The sequence below is a fragment of the Hippopotamus amphibius genome, chromosome 2, assembly GCF_030028045.1.
Source record: "Hippopotamus amphibius kiboko isolate mHipAmp2 chromosome 2, mHipAmp2.hap2, whole genome shotgun sequence".
Lineage (NCBI taxonomy): Eukaryota > Metazoa > Chordata > Mammalia > Artiodactyla > Hippopotamidae > Hippopotamus > Hippopotamus amphibius.
This window is the reverse complement of record NC_080187.1, coordinates 152,669,741-152,691,713: the sequence shown is the minus strand read 5'-3', so window position 1 is coordinate 152,691,713 and position 21,973 is coordinate 152,669,741. Positions and strand designations below refer to the sequence as shown.

Sequence of the window (21,973 nt, the reverse complement as noted above, 5' to 3'; positions counted from 1 at the left end):
TTCTTCTGTCTTCTCCCATTTCCCCTGCTATAGTATATACAGTTGTTGTGCCATTTTTGAGCTTTATTGGGACAATTTATATACCATAAATTTCACCAGCCCAAAATATATCTTTCTCACTCAGCATCAGTTTTTGAGGTTTATCCATGTTTTAGCATGTATATATCAGTATTTCATGCCTTTTTCTGATTGAATAGTGTTGTATGTATGGACCACACTTTCTTAATGCATTCATTACCTATTAGTTAATGGACATTTGACTTGTTTCTATTTTTGGCTATTATGAATATTGCTGTTATGAACAAGTTTTTATATGTACATATATTTTCATTTTTCTTGGGCCTATATCTAGAATTCAAAAACAGTAACACTATGTTTAAAATTTTCTAAGAACTGCCAGACTGTTTTTCAAAGTGGCTGCAATCATTTTACATTCCACCAGCAGTGTATGAGAGTTCCAATTTCTCCACATCCTCACCAATTCTTGTTATTGTCTGTCTTTCCTATTACAGTCATTCTAGTGGTTTGAAGCAATGTCATTTCTTTTTATTGTGTTCTCATATAATGTGGACAACTTCATGATATTGGATGAACAAATTACCCTATTTACTTTTTCTCTATGAGCAGTTCGAAAGCTGTATTTTGTGTTCTACTTAATGTTCTGGAGCCTGATAGCCAGAGGCGAGGCAGGGAAGAGCTCAGCTGAGACTATTTTTGCTAGAATATCTGGTCTCAGGTCTTTTCACTAAGGTTTTTGAAGTATCCCCAGCAAGGTTTCCTGACCCCTGGGTAGGAGGTGATGTCATGACCCCTGGGGGCCACCCTGGGCTCTGGATCTGTCCTCTGGCTCAGCGTGGAACTCCCACTTCCATTGGAGAGTCAGCCCTCTCATCAGTTTCTCCCCAGCAGACCTTTTCTCACACACCCCCACCCCACACTAACAGGAGAAGATAAGGATATCCCCCTTCCCCCACCTAGTCACTCCTGTGAGTCAGAGTTCCTGGATTTTGCTGACTCACCAAGACCATTTGCAGAAATAGCCTGGCACACCTGAGCAATAATTGTTTTTCTTCTCTTATCATTTTTGCACATTTTTTATTTGCTTGTCTTTTTCCTTGTTTGCTGCTGGGCTTATTTATTTGTTTGCTTGTTCTTTGTGGCACGAAGCCTCCAGTTTACTGTGTTCATGTCACTGCATGTTTGAAAAGAGAGATGCTGTGATCCAGTTGCTCTCTCCACTCTACCCAGAAGTTCTTAGCAATATGTTTAGGTGTTTAGCTTACTCCCAGAGATTCCCCATTATTCACACATCAAACAAATAAGTCACTGTGCACCTACTGGGCTACAGCAGAGAACCAGAGTCCTGCTCTCCTGGAGCCTCTTAGTAAATTATGCCCAAGTGTCTCAATCAAGGCTTCCTCATTTTGCATAAAAGTATGTTTATAGAAGACAATTTCAATACTTCAAAATTCAAGAATTTATACCAAACTGCAAACCTACTAAGATCTTTGTGACACTTCACATTCTATGTCCTGGACAGAGGGGAAGCTTGAGAGCGCAAGTGAAGGAATCTGCCTGGCTTTTTAAGCTCTCCAGATGTATTTGAAAAGCTGCATCAGATACAGCTTGTTTTCCACTCATTGCTTACGGGATGAATTAGAATCATTTGCAAATTCCTTGCCTAAAGATGTGCTAAAAATAAATGCAATTCTGGCACAAACTATTTAAAAAGTACAGGGAAACAAAGTTGTGTGGCATAGAGAAGACATTTTTACATTTTAAAATCCTGAAGCATAAAATCTTTTAAAAATCTCTTTTTATAAGCACCATAAACCAGTTGTTCCCCAGCAATTTGCAGGAATTAGATTCATATGATTTACTTAAAAGCAATTTCTGTATATTACCAGAAATTGCAGCCACCTCAACTGCCAGGGCCCAGAATCTCACTCAGGTGCTTCAATACCTGCAAGACACCCATGACATTAACTCATTCAGCAAATATGAAAGCCACTATGTGCACCACACTGTGTTAGGGACAACAGGGGAGAAATAAATAATACAGCACCCGCCCACCAGGAGCTACTGGGGTGAATGGAAGAACACTGACAATGCAAGGTAGACATCCTTAAGACGAAGTAATGACACACGGCTTGCTGCAGTGATAAATTCTCAATTTCCAGAGAACCATCAACACAGGTTGGTGACTAACACATTTCCCAGCCTGTGATGAGCTTCCCCATCTCACAGCCTCTGACTGGAGCTCCCAGAACATGGTAACAGAGCCTAAAGGTCAGACCCAAACAAGACAGTCTGCTGCCACCAGAGGCTCAAGGGATTGGCTAGAGATCACACCCACCCTCTCTTGTGCCCTCTGAACATGTACTTTTGTTACACTTCCTTTTGGGGCACATGTATGAGTTCCTCATTCATAAATCTGGGAATCTCTTCCTCTTCCTGCTAGCTCTCTGAGGCCATCAGCTCCATCAAACCCTCAATAGGAAGTATATCCAATTTGCTTACATCCTTTAGGTTCCAAAGACTATCCCTACATAAAACTTTTTAGGATTTAGGAACAAGTTCATCCATCTCCTCCTGTGGATTCAGAATCTTTTCAGCTTTCACCTTTCAAATACCAGAGCTTCGTTGTTTAACTCAGCCCACAAAGCCACACAAATGGTCAATGGTCAGGATACACACGTCCCCCAAGAACACTGGGAACAGCCAGCAATTCCCATCACTCCCTGGCTCCTACTTCTGTGGGAGCACAGCAGTGGAGATTCTCTTCTATGTGGAGCTGAATACAAAGGAGATTCCAGGGAAATCTTTATTATAATCAGCAAAGGGGCTGCTTTCTGGCAGGAACAGGTCCTCCTCTAAAGAAATACCTGCTCAGCCAAGAGCCTCATGTACCCATGTTGGGTAAGAAAGTGTGTTGTCTCTAGAAAAGTCCTGTGCAAACTGGGCTGCCCACCTGGAAGTGCAGCCCTGTTCTGTGCCCAGGCGCAGGTTCCTAGGGGAAAAACAAGTCAAGGCTGGCTGTTTCTGGGAATAGGATGGGAAAGCACCTGTAATGGGAATGCCCCACCTAGTGGCCAGAGCTGGAACTGCTACTCAACCAGACCAACACACATCTGCACAGACAAGATTCCTGATTCCTAAAGGGCAAGTTATTGCACCAAAGGATCTAGTTCCCCTTTCAGGTAAACTGAAATGTGACAAAACCAGAAACATGTTTTTATCACCTGAGATTTATGGAGATATCTCAAAAAACATTTTATAACTAAAGATCTGACAGTCCAGTTAAGTCTTCTGGCTATTGACAGATGTTTAAAAAGTAACAGTTAGCCAATTTAAAGGGAAAAATGCTAAAAATTTGTAAATGTTTCTAAAAACAATCAGTATTAAAACTCAACGACCTACAAAAACAAATCCAAAACAATTAATAAAATGGAAATAAGAACATATATGTCAATAATAAACAAATATAAAGGGACTAACTGTTCCAACCAAAAGAAACAGACAATGGATAAAAAAAAATAAGACCCATATATATGCTGTCTACAAGAGACCCACTTCAGACCTAGGGACACATACAGACTGAAAGTGAGGGGATGCAAAAAGGTATTCCATGCAAATGGAAATCAAAAGAAAACTGGAATAGCAACACTCATGCTAGACAAAACAGACTTTAAAATAAAAGACTGTTGCAAGAGACAAAAAAGGATACTATATAATGACCAAGGGATCAATCAAAGAAGATATAAAAATTATAAATATATATATACAAATAACACAGGAGCACCTTAATATGTAAGATAAATGCTAACAGCCACAAAGGGAGAAATCAACAGTAATACATTAATAGTGTGGGACTTTAACACCCCACTTACATCAATGGACAGATCATCCAGACAGAAAATCAATCAGGAAACACAGGCCTTAAACGACACTTTAGCCCAGATGGATTTAATTGATATTTATAGAGCATTGCATCAAAAAGCAGCAGAATACACGTTCTTTTCAAGCACACACAGAACATTCTCCAGGATAGATCACATGCTGAATCACAAAGCAAACCTAGGTAAATTTAAGAAAACTGAATATCAAGCATCTTTTCCAACTACAATGCTATGAGGCTAGAACTCAACTACAAGAAAAACCCCACAAAAAACAAACACATGGAGGCTAAACAATATACTACTCAACAATCAGTGGATCACTGGAAAAATCAAAAAGGAAATTAAAAAAAAAGACAAATGAAAACAAAACCACAACAATCCAAAACCTATGGGACACAGCAAAGGCAGTTCTGACAGGGAAGTACAGGGCAATACAAGCTTACCTCAGGAAACAAGAAAAAATCTCAAACAACCTAACTTTACACCTAAAGCAACCAGAGAATGAACAAATAAAACCCAAACTTAGTAAAGGAAATCATAAAGATTAGAGAAGTAATAAATGAAATACAGATTTTTTTTTAAAAAATAAAAGATCAACAAAACTAAAAGCTGGTTCTTTGAAAAGATACAAGGAGAGGGCCCACATCAATAAAATCAAAAATGAAAAAGGAGAAAAGTTACAACTGACATCACAGAAATATAAAGGATCATGAGAGACTACTACAAACAACTATATGTCAATAAGATGGACAACATGGAAGAAATGGACAAATTCTTAGAAAGGTACAACCACCTAAGACTGAGCCAGAAAGAAACAGAAAATATGAACAGACCAATCACAAGTACTGAAATTGAATCTGTGATTTAAAAACTCCCAACAAACAAAAGTCCAGGACCAGATGGCTTCACAGGTGAATTCTACCAAACATTCAAAGAGTTAACACCTGTCCCTCTGAAGTACCAAAAGAAAAAAAGGAGAGAAAATTACAGATGACCACACATTTTGTTGAAAATCCTCAATAACATACTAGCAACAGTACATTAAAAGGACCACATACCATGATCAAGTGGAATTCATCCCACAGATACAATGATTTTTCAATATCCACAAATCAGTCAATGTGATACACCATATTAACAAAGTGAACAATAAAAAACATATAATCATCTCAATAGATGCAGAAAAGCTTTTGATAAAATTCAACATCCATTTATGATAATAACTCTCCAGAAAGTGGACACAGAGGGAACATACCTCAACATAATAAAGGCCATATACAACAAACCCACAGCAAACATTCTCGATGGTGAAAAGCTGAAAGCATTTCCTCCAAGATCAGGACCAAGACAAGGATGCTCACCCTCACCACTTTTATTCAACAAAGTTTTGGAATTTCTCACCACAGTAATCAGAGAAGAAAAAAAAATACAAAGAATTCAAATTGGAAAAGAAGTAAAACTGTCACTGTTTGCAGATGACATGATACTATACACAGAAAATTCTAAAGATACTACCAGAAAACTACTAGAGCTCTGGTAAAGATGCAGCATATACAAAATAAATACACAGAAATCTGTTGCATTCCTATACACTAACAATAAACAAATATTGTTAATAAAATTGAGTATCAGAAAGAGAAATTCAGGAAACAATCCCATTCTCATCACATCAGAAAGAATAAAGTACCTAGGAATAAACATACCTAAGGAGGCAAAAGACCCATATTCCAAAAACTATAAAGACACTGATGAAAGAAGCTGAAGACCACACAAACAGATGAAAAGACACACCACGTTCTTGGATTGGAAGAATCAATATTGTGCAAATGACTGACTATACTACTCAAACCAAGCTACTGATTAAGCCCAATCCCTATCAAATTACCAATGACATTTTTCACAGAACTAGAACAAGTAGCGAAAATAATCTTGAGAAAGAAGAACGGAGTTGGAGGAATCATGCTCCATGACCTCAGACTATACTACAAAACTACAGTCATCAAAACAGGATGGTACTGACACAAAAACAGACACAAAGATCAATGGAACAGGACAAAGAGCCCACAAATAAACCCACGCACTTATGGTCAGTTAATCTACAACAAAGAAGTCAAAAATATACAATGGAAGAAAAGACAGTCTCTTCAATAAGTGGTCCTGGGAAAACTGGACAGCTACATGTAAGAATGAAATGAGAACATTCTCTAACACTACATACAAAAATAAATTCAAAATGGATTAAAGACCTATATATAAGATCAGATACTATAAAACTTCCTAGAGGAAAACACAGACAGAACACTCTGACATAAATTGCAGCAATATTTTTTTGCAATTACACTTAGAGTAATTGAAACAAAAGCAATTATAAATAAAAGGCACCTAATTAAACAAACACTTTTGCACAGCAAAGGAAACCATAAACAAAACAAAAAGACAACCTACGGACTGGGAGAAAGTATTTGTAAAGGATGCAACAAACAACCCAATCAAAAAATGGGTGTAAGTCCTAAACAGACATTTCTCTAAAGAAGGCATACAGATGGCCAACAGGCATATAAAAAGATTCTCAACATCACTAATTAAACTAAAAATAGTTACTATATAATCCAGCAATCCCACTCCTGGGCATATATCCAGAAAAGATGAAAATTCTAATTCGGAAAAACACATGCATCCCAATGTTCATAGCAGCACAATTTACAACAGCCAAGACGTGGAAGCAACCTAAGTGTCCACTGACAGAGGAATGGACAAACAAGATGTGGTACACACATACAATGGAATACTACTCAGCCATAAAAAAGAATGAAATAATGCCATCTGCAACAAGGATGGACCTAGAAATTATCACATTAACTGAAGTCAGACAGAGAAAGACAAATATCATATGATATCATTTGTATGTGGAATCTTAAAAATGATACAAATGAACTTACGAAACAGACTCACAGACATAGAAAACAAACCTAGGGTCACGAAAGCAGAAAAGCAAGGTGAGACAAATTCAGAATTTGGGATTAACGTATACACATTACTACATATAAAATAGATAACCAACAAGGTTATTAGTGCTACTGTACAGCACAGGGAAGTATATATAATATCTTGCAATGATCTATAAGGGGAAAAAAAAACTGAAAAAATATATATACATACATATATAACTGAATCACTCTGCTGTATACCTGAAACACTGTAAATAGACAATACTTGAATTAAAAAAATTAATTAAAAAAATTTTAGATTAACAAATGTTTTTCTTTCCAAGAAAGGGTCTACAACAGATCTTACAAAGACTCAAAACCATTTATCACACCGACACATTTTTAAACACTTTCGCTGTGTTAATGAACCAGCCAATTACAAATATATCTTGCCGGGGTCCAGCCCAGGCAGGATCCAGGGAGTCCCTTGGGAGGGGTAGAGTCGGCGAGAAAAAAAAGAGAGACAGAGACAGGAGGCAGAGAGAGAGAGTGAGAGTATGAGAGAGAGAGAGAGAGAGAGAGAGAGAGAGAGAGAGAGAGAGAGAGAGAGAGTAACTTTAATTTTTGCTCGGGTCTTATATATCTTACATCTTGCTTTGTGGATTTTTCCATTAGGGGCCCCATATCCCTCCCCCAAATGTCCCATTGATTCCGCCAGGGGCCAGTCCTTAGTCAGGTGATGAGTCTTCTATGTAATCATTAGTTCTTATCAGTTCTTCGCGTTCTTGTTTTGTCCTTCCAGTGGTTACAAGGGGGAGGGGAGCACAGGATAACAATCTCTAAGGGCAGGCCTCTCAGGCGCCCAGGCTTGAAGTGACAGACACATTGTTAGCAGGTTAAGCTTAATCAGTGAGCTACATTCTCTATGCTACGTGACAGCAGACATACAGGACATGGACATAACACAGATACCCATAATATTCCGTTCTTATAAGGGAAGGGTGCATGGGATATTTTATAGGCAACTTTGGTTTGACGGACCCTCACTTCAGAGGTTTGGGATAATTGTGATTGGGTGAGGCAGCATTCCTGATCACAATGCATGGCCCATTACGGCTGAATTGCCAGCATGGCCCAAGGGTGGGGATAATAAGTTTAAACATTCCTCCATTACCCGGGCCCCCTAAGGGTCTACATGTGATTTGTTTGTGGCCCATAGAATTTCCACAACACCAAGAAAGCGGGGGATAGCCACCATTCTTGAAGGCAGCGTTGGCGCCCCTCACCCAGAGAGCTCATCATTCCTAGAAAGAAAAAGTACACAGAGGAGACTCATAGTAAAACTAAATCTCGGAGAACTCCGGTACTTCCAAGATGCCTGCTTTGCAGCTCTCCCGAACCAAGATGCCTTCATCGGAATTACCGCCTTGCAGGCCATTCCCGAAGTGCTCGGCCTTGCCTGAGCCTTTAGGCAATCCCCGGACGGCTCCCGGCAATATCTATTAGAATGGACTAATGTCCTGAGAAATGAACATTTTACTTTTTTTTTTTTTAAGAAATTTTGAGATACAGTTAACAGACAATAAAGTGCATATATTTAGAGTGTACTATTTGGTATCCCAATCTCTCAATTCATTCCCCTCAACCCTCCCTGCTTTCCCCACTTGGTGTCCATGTTTGTTCTCTACATCTGTGCCTCTATTTCTGCCTTGCAAACCAGTTGATTTGTACCATTTTTCTATAGTCCACATATATGTGTTAATATACGATATTTGTTTTTCTCTTTCTGACTCACTTCACTCTGTATGACAGTCTCTAGGTCCATCCATGCCTCTACAAATGTCCCAGTTACCTTGCTTTTTACAGCTGAGTAATAGTCCATTGTATATATGTACATCTTTTTTATCCATTCATCTGTTGATGGACATTTAGGTTGCTTCCATGTCCTGGCTATTGTAAATAGTGCTGCAGTGAACACTGGAGTGCATGTGTCTTTTTGAATTATGGTGTTCTCTGGGTATATGCCCAGCAGTGGGATTGCTGGGTCATATGGTAACTCTATTTTTAGTTTTGCAAGGAACCTCCATACTGTTCTCCATAGTGGCTGTATCAATTTACATTCCCACCAACAGTGCAAGAGGGTTCCCTTTTCTGCACACCCTCTCCAGCATTTATTGTCTGTAGATTTTCTGATGATGCCCATTCTGACCAGTGTGAGGTGATACCTCATTGTAGTTTTGAACATTTTACTTCTTAATAATAAAAGTTAAGTTGCTAGGATTATTCAAGATTATGTTTTAATATAAAAAACATGATAGGAAGAAGTCTGCAAAATTTTTTAAGTAACTTGTAATTTTATTAATTTTCCAGTACTCTTGCAATCTTTTATATTACTAACAAAACTGCAATCACAGGAACCAGACACAAAATTTCTGCAGTTTACTTCAAACAGTCATATATGAAGACCAGACTACATAGACATTACACTACAAAACTCAGAGATGCCTAAAGTTTAGGTAGATAACTTTATTTAGCAAAAGAAGAAAAACACTTTCCACTTTCTGCAATTATAGTGGAAAAGCTTTTCATGGAAGATGACACCCAGGCTGGAGATACAAGTGATACACTTTGAGGTAAGCAATACAAAACTCAAGTCTAGGAATTGAACAGGTTTTCGGTCACTGCAGAGGTTGTTCTTCTAGCTTAAGTAAGTTTAAACTTTTTTCACAGAAAAAAAAAAAAAGATTTCAGGCAAATAAAAACAAATTCCAAATAAGCATGGTTCAGTGTTTTTTATTTTACCTTTATCAAGGCAGGCAAAGTACAGATGCTGTACATTAAAAACATACACATACGTCACTCACAGCACATGGATTCCTACAGGTAAAAGGCCATTTTATAAGCACTGCTCCTCTCTGAAGCATATAACTGCAGCTAAATGTACAAAGAGCCATCTGCTGGTCCCACGTAGCCGACTCCAATGAGCAGGACATCAATCAGTGTCCATATTCCCAGGCCCCCGAAGCTGAAGAGCTTGCCGAGGCCCTCTCGCCACTGGCCCAGGTAGAAGCGGTCCGCTCCAAACCCACCGAGGGTGATGCTGCAACAGCAAACAGGCCTGGAGTCCATCAATGGCCCAACTGCGCCAGCTGTGGCTCAATAACTGCACTAACGCACACGTGTGCAAGGGCCTCAACTCACCAGACCCCTTAATCAGGACACACTATCTCACAAACGTGTAACACTCAACAACCATGGGCAAGAAGACCGTTTAAACATCAAAAGTAAACACACAATTTTTAGCTGTAATAAAACCTAATGCTTCACTTTTAAAGAAAATTGAGCTTGCTGCTTTTTTAACCTTGAAAATGGTGCATCCGGGAGAGCAAAGCGCAGCCAGTCTAACAGACGGTGCAGGAATGTGGAAGCTGCAGGTGGCATTGCCAGGCAGCCAACGCCATCTGGCTGCCCCAGATCAAGTTGTGAACTCTGTCAGTCACTCATCTTTAAAAATTTTGTGTTAGGAATAAATGACTTTCCAGGTTCCTTCAAATTCTAAGACCTAACAATACTCAGACAACCTCTCATTATATTCTTTTAAAGTTTTTATTATGGAAAATTCCAAAACATATAAAAGTAGAAAGTAAAGAGAACAGCTCCCATGACCCAACTCCAATAATTCTCAACATACATCCAAGCCTGGTTCATCTACACCCTTCCCCTCCCTGACCCGGAGTACCATGAAGCAAACACGGGCGTTATCACATTCACCATGGATATTCTGAAAGAAATCATGTTGAGCCCAGAGGAGGAAACGATTCTTACTTTTTAAAAGTCAGCTGTTAAAAATACCCTGGTAATTTAAGATGTTAACAATGTGGGGGAAACTCAGTAAGGGGTATACAGGAACTCTCTAGCTTTGCAACTTTTCTGTAAATCTAAAATTATTCCAAAATAAAAAGTTTGTTGAAGAGCAGAAAGTCAGTTGTTAGTTTTACTTTGAACCACTGCTGACAAAGACACTGCGTGTCAGCAAATCTCACTTTCGTTGCATCTAATTTTTCTATCCTGGACCATCTTTCACTTTCCACATGTGCTTTCTTACCAGGAAAGGAGCCCCCTCTTCCCCAGCCCAAACCCTGACACAGTGATTCCCAACAAGGGGCTACACTGCAGTATCTGGAGGCATTTTTGATTGTCACAACTTCGGTGGGGAGACATCTAAATAATATCCTATAAATGGAGTCCAGAGATGCTACTAAACATCCTACTCTGCACAGTACACCCCCAAACAAAGAATTCTTGGCCCAAACATTAACAATGACAAGGCTGAAAAGCCCTGCCTACGTCTCACCACAGGCTGCAGGGCCTCAGGCTCTCACCCTAAACCTCCAACAATGGACACACAACTTCTTAAATTAGAGAATCGTTTAACCAGCACCCCACCTGCCCTTCCCTCCAGTGGGAAGAATTGGTACAATTTTCTTTTCAAATGTTGAAAAGTTTAACAAATACAAGCACATTTTTATGTAAAAACTGTTAATGTCTATAATTATGTCTGGATGGTGGAATTATAGGTGACTTTCAATGTTTGTCTGTCATTTTCATTTTTTCCAGTTTTCAGTATTGAGCATGTATTATTTTTATAATAAACAAGAAAATTACTGAGAATTAAAGATATACACTCAGGATGGGAAGCACCGACTGGTTCTAATGATCTCTAGTAATGACTCCAGTCACCTCTAGAATGTGCAGGCATCTTGGGAGGAAAACCAGCAAAAGGAAATTAAATTCCAGAGGGTACTGGTCTGATCATCTAAATAACCCCCTACAGTGCTGTCCCTATGGTCTACCTAACACATGACAGGGGCTGAGCAAATGGAGGAAGAGTTTGGAAGAGTCCACCAACCCCAATGACATCCAAATGCCATCTCTGACTTACTAGAAACAGAGCTTACCTGAGAGCCAGAGCAGTAGACCACTTATAACCACCAGTCCAGTTGCAGTACAGCATTTTCGGAAAAGTACGGTTACCTTAAAAAAGGCAAAACACTCCATACAGAAACATGACTATAAAAATACTCTCACTAAATTTTAACTAGCGACTTCATGATTTACAATCTAAAAAGTCAACTCTCTTTACAAAAATAAATGTTCACTACAATGAATGGTAAAAACAAAGCCCTGACCATCTATGAGCATAGATTTGACATTTAAATCAGTTTTGTGAGGATAACAGCTTGAAGAAGGTGAAAACACCCCACCTTCTGTCAAGACATGGGTAAAGTGGGTCTGAGACAGTCCAACCACACACCGGGAGGGGAGCAGACTCACAGACCGCGTGGGGGTCCTGGGACATAGAGCTGTCCCAGTGGGAAAAAGTGAGCCTGAATCCACCTCACACCATACCCCAAACCAACACTGGGGGACTAGAGACCTAAACATGAAAGGCTACACTTACAACTTTTAAAAGAAAGTACAGGAAATTATGAATCTAGAGTAGGGAAAGATCTCCTACAACAAAAAAGGGCTAACTATGAAAGACTCAAAACCTCAACTAATTAAAAATTTAAAGTTCTGTTCAAAAGGTACCAAAAGAAAATGGGGGGGTGGAGGGAGGAGTTAAAATCTGGGAGAGGATTTTAGGGACATCAAAAGGTTACTACCCAAAATATAAAAGAATTCCTAGAAATCTGTAAGAAAAAAAAATGTAGGGATAACAAGTACTGGAGAGGGTGTGGATCATCACAAACAGTTGTGTACCACTGACGGGATACAACCGTCCTGGAAAATAACACATGCAAGAGAGCGTATGCCAGACAAACTCCTGCACGTGTGCAAAAGGAGACACAAAAGCTTTAACAGCAGCTCAATCTGTAAGAAAAAAAAACTGTAAATAACCCAAATACAGTGGAGAATGGATAAACTATGATACAATCTTACAATAGGTTAATATACAGAAGTAAAAATAATAATAAGAGAAGACAAATGGAAGAATCTTAGAGCCATAAGGTTTAAAGAAGATCCCAGAAGACCATAAACAGCCTATTATTTTGTACAATTCTAAAACATACACTACTGAATAATATACCACACCATATTCTAGCACATTCATGTGCTAGAGCTATAAAAAATTTAAAGAAAAGGAAGTGGGATGATAAGAAAATTCAAAAGGGTGGTTACCTCTGAAGAAGAGACAGGGCAACTGGGTGCAGGAAACACTCTGGTAGTTTAGATGGCATCAGACTGCTTTAGTGGTTAATTTGGGGGAAACTCAATCATACACTATGCTTTAGACCTTACACATTTTTTGTCTTACCAAATATTACATTTTAAAAGAGAACTGCAAACTTTCTGGGTTTTTTTTTTAAAGTTCATTGGGTTTATTAATGAGGCCTGGTGTAATTAAGAAGTGCTGATAACTGTTTCTCAGTAAACAATGAAAATTTAATTCTCAAATTTCTGGTTACAGTTCTGCAAGTAAGCCTAGAGAAAAATATTTTGCTCACAAATTTCCTTAACGCTGACTCACCGAGGCAGTGAACGTGGTCCCGTACAGTGCAGTTGGCCATGTAGCGCTGCCTCGGACAGGACACCGCCATGCAACTGGTGGAGCTGGAGCACTCGTAGTCAGCTTCCGGAAGCTGCCAGCAGAACCTGCAAGTCATGTTGAGGACGAAGCTCTTTTGGGATTTGAAGTCTTGATCCTACATACCAAAGGACACAGAACTAGTTGATCATAATATAGTAGTTTCTTAATATGTCAATCGAACTACACAGTCATAAGGCACAAAGTGCCTAAAATACTTATACTTACGACCTAGGAGGAAGTGGCAGAAAAATAGGTACCAAATCAATATGTATACAAAAAAAAAGTATATGCTCCTATGATCATAAATACACATCCAAAAGTATATACCCAAGAAAAAATATCTAGATAAATGCACATCAAAATAACAAAGGTTATTCCAGGATGATAAGATTATATCATCACTGTTACTTTGGCTAAATTCTGAATAATGCACATGTACTTTTATAACACAGAAAAAAGGAAAATGTACTTTATGAACCCTCAGAGTCACAGAGAGCTGAAAGGGAAGATGAGTCCCTCTGCTCAAGGTCACAGAGCTGCGAGCCTGTGCAGAATGCAAGAATCCGGCCCCGTCTGAGGCTTCTGGAGGAACAGCCTGGCTACTGGGTCTCAACTCTTCCCTAGGAGCCGTCCCACGTGCGGTCCAGCAGTCCAGAGCCCCAGGGCTGTCAGTCCAAAGCCCCAGGGCTGTCACACGCTCACAGGAACCCAGCTGGACCAACTCACAGGCGGCTCCAGAAAACCACTCTCAGCTTAGAAAGGACCGCATGGAGAGGCCCAGCAAGTGCTCACTGTGGGCCCTGAGCTTCGAGACCAGAGATTTTTTCATTTCAATTTTAAATGTCCTTATTTAGTCTTCTGCCTATAAGAGCAGTCCATGTTCTTATATGTTGCACATTTGGAAATCACAGAAAAAACCTGTAACCTCTCCAGAGACACGCACTTTTAACCTTCTTTCATTTTTCTTTCCTGTAGTACAGATTTACAGAGGTGGAATTATACTGAAAACATTGTGTCCTTTTACACCCCCCCCCCCCCCCCCCCCGTTGACATTATATTGTGATACATATTTTTCAAAATCACATTTAAATTGTAACACAATCACCTCTGGAAGTATCATATTTACTAACTTTTTTGATTAATGCAAAACTACTTTTATGGATAGTATTTGAAACTGAATAAGGCACCACTTGATTTAAGCAATATTGCTGTAAACATTTGCATATTTCTAGTGATACATCCATAACACATGCTTCTTATCAATGGTTTTTAAAAACTAGGCAATAAGTCTATGTGATACAAACTCCCGGAGACAAGAGAGTAAGGGGGAGGCTGCCTCAGCCCGGCCACAGCAGAACCGCCCTCCCCAGCAGCAAGCACAGCTCACCCACAATGGCCTTCTAGAGAGTCTGTTCTACACATGGGCACATTTATGTCAGATAATTTTTTTTAATTTAATGTTCTCACTGATATTTACTTTTCACTTAATTCTGTAGATATCAGTAAATATCTCTAGAGCTGCCTAGTTCTTTTCAAAAGCTGCAATGTATTTACTCCATTACACAGTGAAGCGTGAATTAAACTGTTCTCTCTTGGACATTCAGCTTGTTTCCAATCTTGCCTATGTGAACAATGCAGCTAATACCCTTAGGCATATTTATTTGCTTCCATGTGCAATATGTAGTATCTGTAAGATAAATTCCTAGATGTGGAATTGCTGGGTCAAAGCTTATGTGCATCTGTAAGTTTCACAGATAAGACAAAGTGCCCACAAGAGGCTGACTAACCTACCCACCCACTAATAAGATACAAGAGTGTTTGTTCCTTATACCTCCAGAATTCAAAGTGTTATTAAACTTTTTGACTGTTTTGCCAATCTGATATGTTTAAAAATGCACTAATTTGTATTTAATTATGAGAAAAATTAAACACCTTTTCCATGTGTTGAAAGTCTACTTGTATTTCCTTTCCTATGAACCATGTGCTCATGTCCTAATACCGTTTTTCTACAGGATTGTCATGTTCTTCTCATTGCCTTTTTGGATATCTTGATACACTATTAGTGCATTATTTGTCACATGTGCTAGAAATACTTTTTCCTAGTTTGTCATCTATCTTTGGACTTTATGCTTTTTTAGGTCACGCAGAAATCTCTAGTTTTTAGTAGTCAATTTTTAGTAGGCAACCCAGCATTTACTGAATCCATTTTCACACCACAAAAAAGTGTAGACCCCAACAAAAGCTCATCTGTAGTAAAAAGATTTGCTACCTTTCCCTTTGTGAAACAGCTGTCATTATTAAGACTACAGAACCTATCTGAAGGAATTGAACTTGTTCATTCAAATACACCAGCAGACTGAGCTCCTCTCCAAGGAACAGAAAGCAGTGTTTCTGTTAAATGCATTTCCAGCTGATGTAACTGGCTTGACAGTATCCATTACAGCTGGAGCAGGAACAATCTGATATGACAGGGATTGCAGGATTTTTGCATTTATTTCTATTTATATACTTTACAGGACCATTATATGTTTTTGACTAGTGTAATCCAGGAGAGAGTCCCTGGGTCTGAGTCCCTATGTAGTATGCATCAGAAGGACAAGAAGAGTGTATTTCCTTCCATTAATCTGAAGCTCAAGATAAGGTGAGGGAGGGAGGGAGAGAGCTCAGTGCAGCACAGTGAGAAGACAAGCACTTGCATGTGCGCCTGCTGTCATGGCTTATTTCTCCCTGAAATGCTAACTTCTTTAGCAAGATGGGACCCTACAGGTGGTCAGTAAACAAACAAGGAAAGAACACGTGGCCTGCCCCAGATCACCTGGCTACAGCAGTCCTGGGACCTGCAGCTCCTGACAGCCAATTACTTAATAGCGCTTCATTTTTGTGAAGAAACAGACCACCAGACTCTCCAAAGGCTGCCTTCAAATGCCACACCTGAGGGCTGGGCGCCTGCTGCTTTACAGGAATCTCAATGACTGGCTAGTCAGGAAGCAGGTGAGATGAAAGCACCTGGGGGAAGAGGTAAAGAACCTATCCAGGGCACATCTCACCCAAGGGGTTAGGACGGACCAGGGGCCAGGACCCAGGAGTCCGGAACCTTCCCTAAGACCTTGTACTTTCTCCTATCCTCTGCTATTTCCTGCTAAATGAAACTACTTGTTTTCGGAACACCTAAAGAAGGAAAAAATTGAGAACTATGTTTCAGTCAGGAACCAGTTGTGAAAGATGAATGTTAAAGATTCTGAGGTGAACAAAGGAGGCTAATCCTGGAAAAGCTCCCCTCAGTCATCAGTTTTCTCATTTTTTAAAGACACCTACTATGTGCCAGACCCATGAAGTATGCAATTTCAAAAGCCTTCAAACAGGTTTCGCCATTTGGTAAGTAGGAGAAAATTCTATTTAAGATACAGCAACAGGACGAACTGATAATCCAAGGGCAGTCATGAAGATTACCCAGCAACTAGTTCAACTTTCCAGCATGCTTTAAAGGGTAAGGCTGATACACAAAAATGACAACTACTAATGGTTACAAACACTATGGCCAGACACTGAGACCACATAAAATCTCATTTCCCCTTTGGAGTAAATTTCATTTCCCTCATGCCCTCTCCTGATACTAGACTTCACGAGAAATAGAGAAAGAGCCTGGGGGTAGAAGGAACTTTCCAATCTAGCCCTCTACAGACCAAGTTCCAAAGAACTGATGGGGAAAGGTACCTTCTTCAAGTAAGTCAGAATCGTTGGGTCAAAGGAAATCTGCAAAAGAGAATACAGTATGGAATCTGTGTTTTCCTCCTAGAATGAGGGCGCCATGGAAACACTTTAGGAAAAGCTGTTCTGGGTCCATCTGCTGATTTAACAAGAGACAGATGACTAAATCACACAGTCATGACAGGACCAAGAGTAAACACTGCTTCACTATTCACTGCTACTCTCTATCTCACCCAGATGCTGGGACTACAATGACGTGTGCAATAATTTACCTGGTCCAACTGTTCAAAAATGCAGATATATGAGTCTCTCTGCCCTAGTCACACTCAACAGGTGTGTGGCTGCCTCCAGTAGTCTGCAGCTCTGAAGCAGGTATCCTGAGAGCACTAAGGAACACCAGCTGTGAAAGGCTTTGTAGGTTCCTTTCTGGCTATCAACATATCAGAGATGGGCTGCAGGTGTGACCACTGTAACAGGATCATTTCTAATGGACAACTGTTGGTGCACTTGAGCCTTTTCTACTTCCTACTTTTTGTAAGAAGTCTGACAATTGCTTCAATTTATCTTTATGTCAAAAAATTGCTATCTAAACCCTTGCAACCAAACCCTACTTGGACATGGAAGTTTCTGTCTTCTGATAAAGTTGACTTTACTCCTCAAATCTTACTTTTAAAATGCACAGCACTTTCTGAATTTCCCCCATAGTCAAGTCTAAACTCCACAGTCAAGTCTAAACTCTACTTATAACTCAAGCTTTACAATGAGTTAATTAAGAATAAGGAAGTTGCAGTACTTACAACACAGGTAACAGAAGGTTTGACTGTGCAGTCAAAAGTGACAGGCTTCCCATAGACACAGGAGAAATTGGTCTTGCACTCTATACAGTCTGCGGGAAGTCTGCTACACAAACCATTGCTTGGACACTTCATCACATAAGGTGGGATATCGGTACTTTCTGTGAGAGGTGAGAGAGAAGCTTATTCTCTTAGAACACTGATTAGAATAACAGAGGAAAGCAATTTTCTAAGGTTAAGAAATGCAATCATGAATATAACATATTTACAATGCTAGGAATAAATTAGGACCTCAAAAGATCTATCATGTTACAAGGTGAAAAAATGAATGCCTACAGATGGTAAAGCTGGTTCAAGATCACAGAGGGAGGACAAACCTGGAACCAGAACCCAAATGTCTCAGTTTCCAATCCAATGTTCTTTTCACTTGAACTCACTAATTTATAATTGAAGCCACTGACCCTCTAACTGAATCAATCAGTACAACCAAGTACCAACCCTAGAAAACGTCCTGTCATTATTACACATTGGTACTTCAACAAGCCACAATCTGCAAGTAACATTTACAGCTTTACACTACCAAAGTTCAAAATAGTTCCTTATAGTAGTAATTTATTCAGTGAGTTGCAGTTCTTTTCTCCAGCCAGCCTAGCTGGGAGTACAACATATTACTATCAGTTAAGAGAGGATCAAAATTGCAAACAGTAGTCTCAGGGAGGAAGAGAAGCTCTCAAAAAAGTCCAAAAGAGTCAAAAAGTCTTGTGCTTTCTCTATAAAATAATCTATATTTTAAACTCAAGTATGTTGCTGTCTTCTAGTAGCTTTTATACCCCAATTAGAATCAGTAAAATACCTCTGACAGTTTCAATTCATTGAAATAATGCAACTCTAAAGGAATGAAACTACAGAGACCAAGGTTCCATTTAGCAAAACACACTAATATTCATTTAAAACTGGTCATACTTAAAGTCACTATTAAGTGGGCAATTCTACAAAACACCATTTTTCTTTTCTTTTGCTCCTACTTCTACTGTGGCTAGTGGATGGGCACTTAGAATCACAACTGAAATGCCTTTGAGGGCCAGACTAACTCCACCACCTTAAAGATGAGAAAACCAAAACCCAAAAAGGTGAATAATTCGCTCCAGCTCCCAGCTGCACCACCAGAGGTAGATGCCAAGTCTGTACCAGTCCCTCTGCAATCCCTCCATTTCACACAGCCCTGGGGGAGCCTTTAATAATATCCAACATCAAGAACAGGGTTCAAGAAGCACAAGAAATTATCTGAAGGGAAAGAAGCATTGAAGGTTGAAGGTTATCTAGATGGATGAAGAAAAAAAAAAAACTTGAAATAAAGAGATGGAAATGGGGAGCCTGGGACTGGAAAAAGATGAGGCAGGAATAACAAAAGGTACTGAAATACCAAGACTGTCTACAGAAAGGGTATGTATACCTACCTTTAGTTCACATAATCTAAAATGCAATCTCTAAAACGTTCAACACAAGAAAAGTAATTTCACATTCTATAAGAAATCTTATCCAAAAAGGAAAGGGAGAGACCCCTAGGTAGAATTACACACATTTACTAGAGTAGAAAACGTCTAGTACCTGCTGCCCTGGGCACTACTGTGAACGTACGTGTGGGGCCCGGATCCTTGACGGACTGAGCCAGCGGCTGCGAAGGCTCTACACTGAAGGACCCTACGAGTAGAGAAACGAAGACCTCAGGCTGTGTGGGGAACGCGCCAGGCCAACGGCTGCTCAAGCAAAGCTCTCGGCCTGACTGCCGGGAAACTAAACATGAAACCCAACGGGGTCGACACCAGTTTAGGTCTGCGGGCAGCTGCAGACGACGCCCGGCGCCGGGACCCAGCTCGGGGTCCCCGGCTCCCTGAGCCGAGGGGCGGCGGCAGGACGCGCAGGACTCGGATGCAGCGACCCGCGCCCTCCGCCCGCACGCAGCCTCCACCCACGGGCCCAGCCCCACACTCCCCGCGGTCCCAGGCCCCCCGCCCCTCAGCCCGGGCCGGCGCGGATCCCAGCCCCCAACTTACCGCCGCCCGACAGGATGTAGAACTGGGAGAGGAACAGCAGCACGCGACAGAGGCGGCGCAGGGCCCGCAGCGGGACCGCCGCAACCGCCATGTTGCCGGCGAGCGCACTTCCGGGCCGCGGGGCGGGGGGGGGGGGTTGCTCAGCCGAGGGGCGGGGCGCCGGCGCACGCCGTAGGGGCGGGTCCGGGTGGGTCCTCAGCGCAGGCGCAGGCGCGGTCGCTCTGCCCGGGTTCCCCACGCCTCATCCCCGAGGGCTACCTCGTGCCAGAGCACCGCCCGGGTCTGGGATGAGGGGGTCACTTTTCCCCCGGCGGCTGGAGACCCGGAAAGGTCACCTGGGCCCGAAAATCACACCTGAGGGAACGAGAGCAGAGGCGGACAAATATGGGAAGTTGGTCGCTGTTTACCTGTGGCTGGATCTGTACGTTTAGAGACTAAAACTGCTGCTGTGCGCTCGGTACCGTGCGAAGGTTTGACGACGTTACGTTTCATGTCAGACTAAAATGGTGCTTGTTTACAGATAAGGAAGCTGGCCCAGACTGCTCTGGAAGGGTCCCAGGTGTGCCAGGTGGCCCCGAGGCCCCGCTCCCCGGGAGCATCTCTCCAGGCCCGTCCTGCCCGGAGGTCTAGCCAATCCTTAGAGAAGCTCCTCGAAGACAGGGAGAGGCTGGACTGAAGTGTGGCCGCAGGTCTCAGGCCCCCAGGTCCTTCTGGGGGAGGCCCGCCCGGGGAGGGAGCTGCTCCCAGGCTGCAGCTCCCTGCGGCCCACATGGCGGCCATCCGCACCTGTTCCCACCGCACCTGTTCCCACCGCAGCATCCTTTGTCCTGGGCTGCGCACAGGCTTCCCTCTCCCCGCTCACCCGCGTAAGGCCGTCTGGGGTGGGAGTGGGGAGTCTTCTGACACTCCCTCCCTCACTAGTACGTTTGGTGAATGAAAGGAATATATTGAATAGTGCTTGGCGTCAATAAAAGTTAGCTTAAAAGTTACATTACACAATCTGCAACTTCTAGCATCACACAGGCCTGACCCTTGAACAACTTGGGGGTGAGGGGTACAGTGAGAAACCCACATGTAACTTGGAGTGGGCCCTCCTCATCCAGTTCCTCCCTGTCGGTGGTTCCATCTCATTAGATTCCACCAACGGCGGGTAGGATCGTGTGTACTCTAGTACTGGCTATTGAAAAAAACCCACGGGTAAGTGGACCCGTTCAGTTCAATCCCCTGTTGTTCACGGTCGACTCTACTGTTTTGTTCTTCCAACTCTTCAGGAAGCTAAATGATGTGCATACAGAAGAGAGAGCAGGTCTTAAACTTATTTTTATTCCACAGCACATAGCCAAATAAACACACACACAAAATACTGCTTGACTGGTAGCTAAATTTACTATTGACATAAAGCCATTTTAATTCAGTTCTGAGCAGTAAGGTATTCTTCTCAGTTAAAATCAGAAATCCATTTGAGTCTGTAAATCAATGGAATGTTATCCCATCAAAAGAGGAATTTAAGTCTAAGGGAGCAATTATGGTATAAACCTATATGTGAAACCCTGGAAGTACTATGTAACACATTTTATTTGAGTTTATTTTTTCTAAAGATAAATAAGGTACAATTCTCATTTAGAAGTGTTAAAATGGCAACTCTTATCCTATAATGGAAACTACATAAGATCGCACAACAATGAATTTCTTTGATTTCAGAAGCCTTTGTTAGTAATCCAGTATTTAGTACTAGCTTCTTCTTTTGTGGCTGTTGGTTAGTTAAATCAAACTGATTCCGATTTTGAAAGTAAAGTTTCAGGACTTCCTTGGTGGTCCAGAGGTTGAGACTCCACACTTCCACTGCAGGGGGCACATCCCTCCTTAGGGAAGTTCCACGTGCCACATGGTGTGGCCAAAAATAATTAATAATAATGTTTCAGTGTGAACTTTAGTAAAACTTTAGTTAAAAAAAATACCTGAGACATAGGGTTATTAGAAAACAAGATTTTCCGCCATA

The 21,973-nt window shown here is 41.1% G+C and overlaps 1 protein-coding gene across 2 annotated transcripts; it reads right to left on the bottom strand.

The window, feature by feature from the left end:
• Window positions 1-9,603: 9,603 nt before the first annotated feature.
• Window positions 9,604-20,096, bottom strand: TM2D3 (TM2 domain containing 3). 2 transcript variants are annotated; one of them, XM_057724110.1, is made up of 6 exons: window positions 19,975-20,096; window positions 19,529-19,621; window positions 17,924-18,081; window positions 13,359-13,533; window positions 11,785-11,860; window positions 9,604-9,926 (listed from the first exon to the last, which is right to left on the bottom strand). In XM_057724110.1, exons 1-6 carry the CDS (start codon window positions 20,063-20,065, stop codon window positions 9,761-9,763), a joined length of 759 nt encoding a protein of 252 aa, XP_057580093.1. In that variant the 5' UTR covers window positions 20,066-20,096; the 3' UTR covers window positions 9,604-9,760. The 2 variants fall into 2 exon arrangements, with proteins under 2 accessions (XP_057580093.1, XP_057580094.1); XM_057724111.1 differs by lacking the exon at window positions 19,529-19,621 and having other exon boundaries at window positions 19,975-20,087.
• Window positions 20,097-21,973: the final 1,877 nt, after the last annotated feature.

What these genes read in the sequence shown, in the direction of transcription:
- TM2D3 (XM_057724110.1), bottom strand. Translation starts at nt 20,065, where the DNA reads ATGGCGGTTGCGGCGGTCCCGCTGCGGGCCCTGCGCCGCCTCTGTCGC. An exon ending in AACCTTCTGTTACCTGTGTT is followed by an intron (nt 13,534 to 17,923) that starts GTAAGTACTGCA and finishes TTTGGTATGTAG; the next exon opens with GATCAAGACTTCAAATCCCA. An exon ending in GGACCACGTTCACTGCCTCG is followed by an intron (nt 11,861 to 13,358) that starts GTGAGTCAGCGT and finishes GCCTTTTTTAAG; the next exon opens with GTAACCGTACTTTTCCGAAA.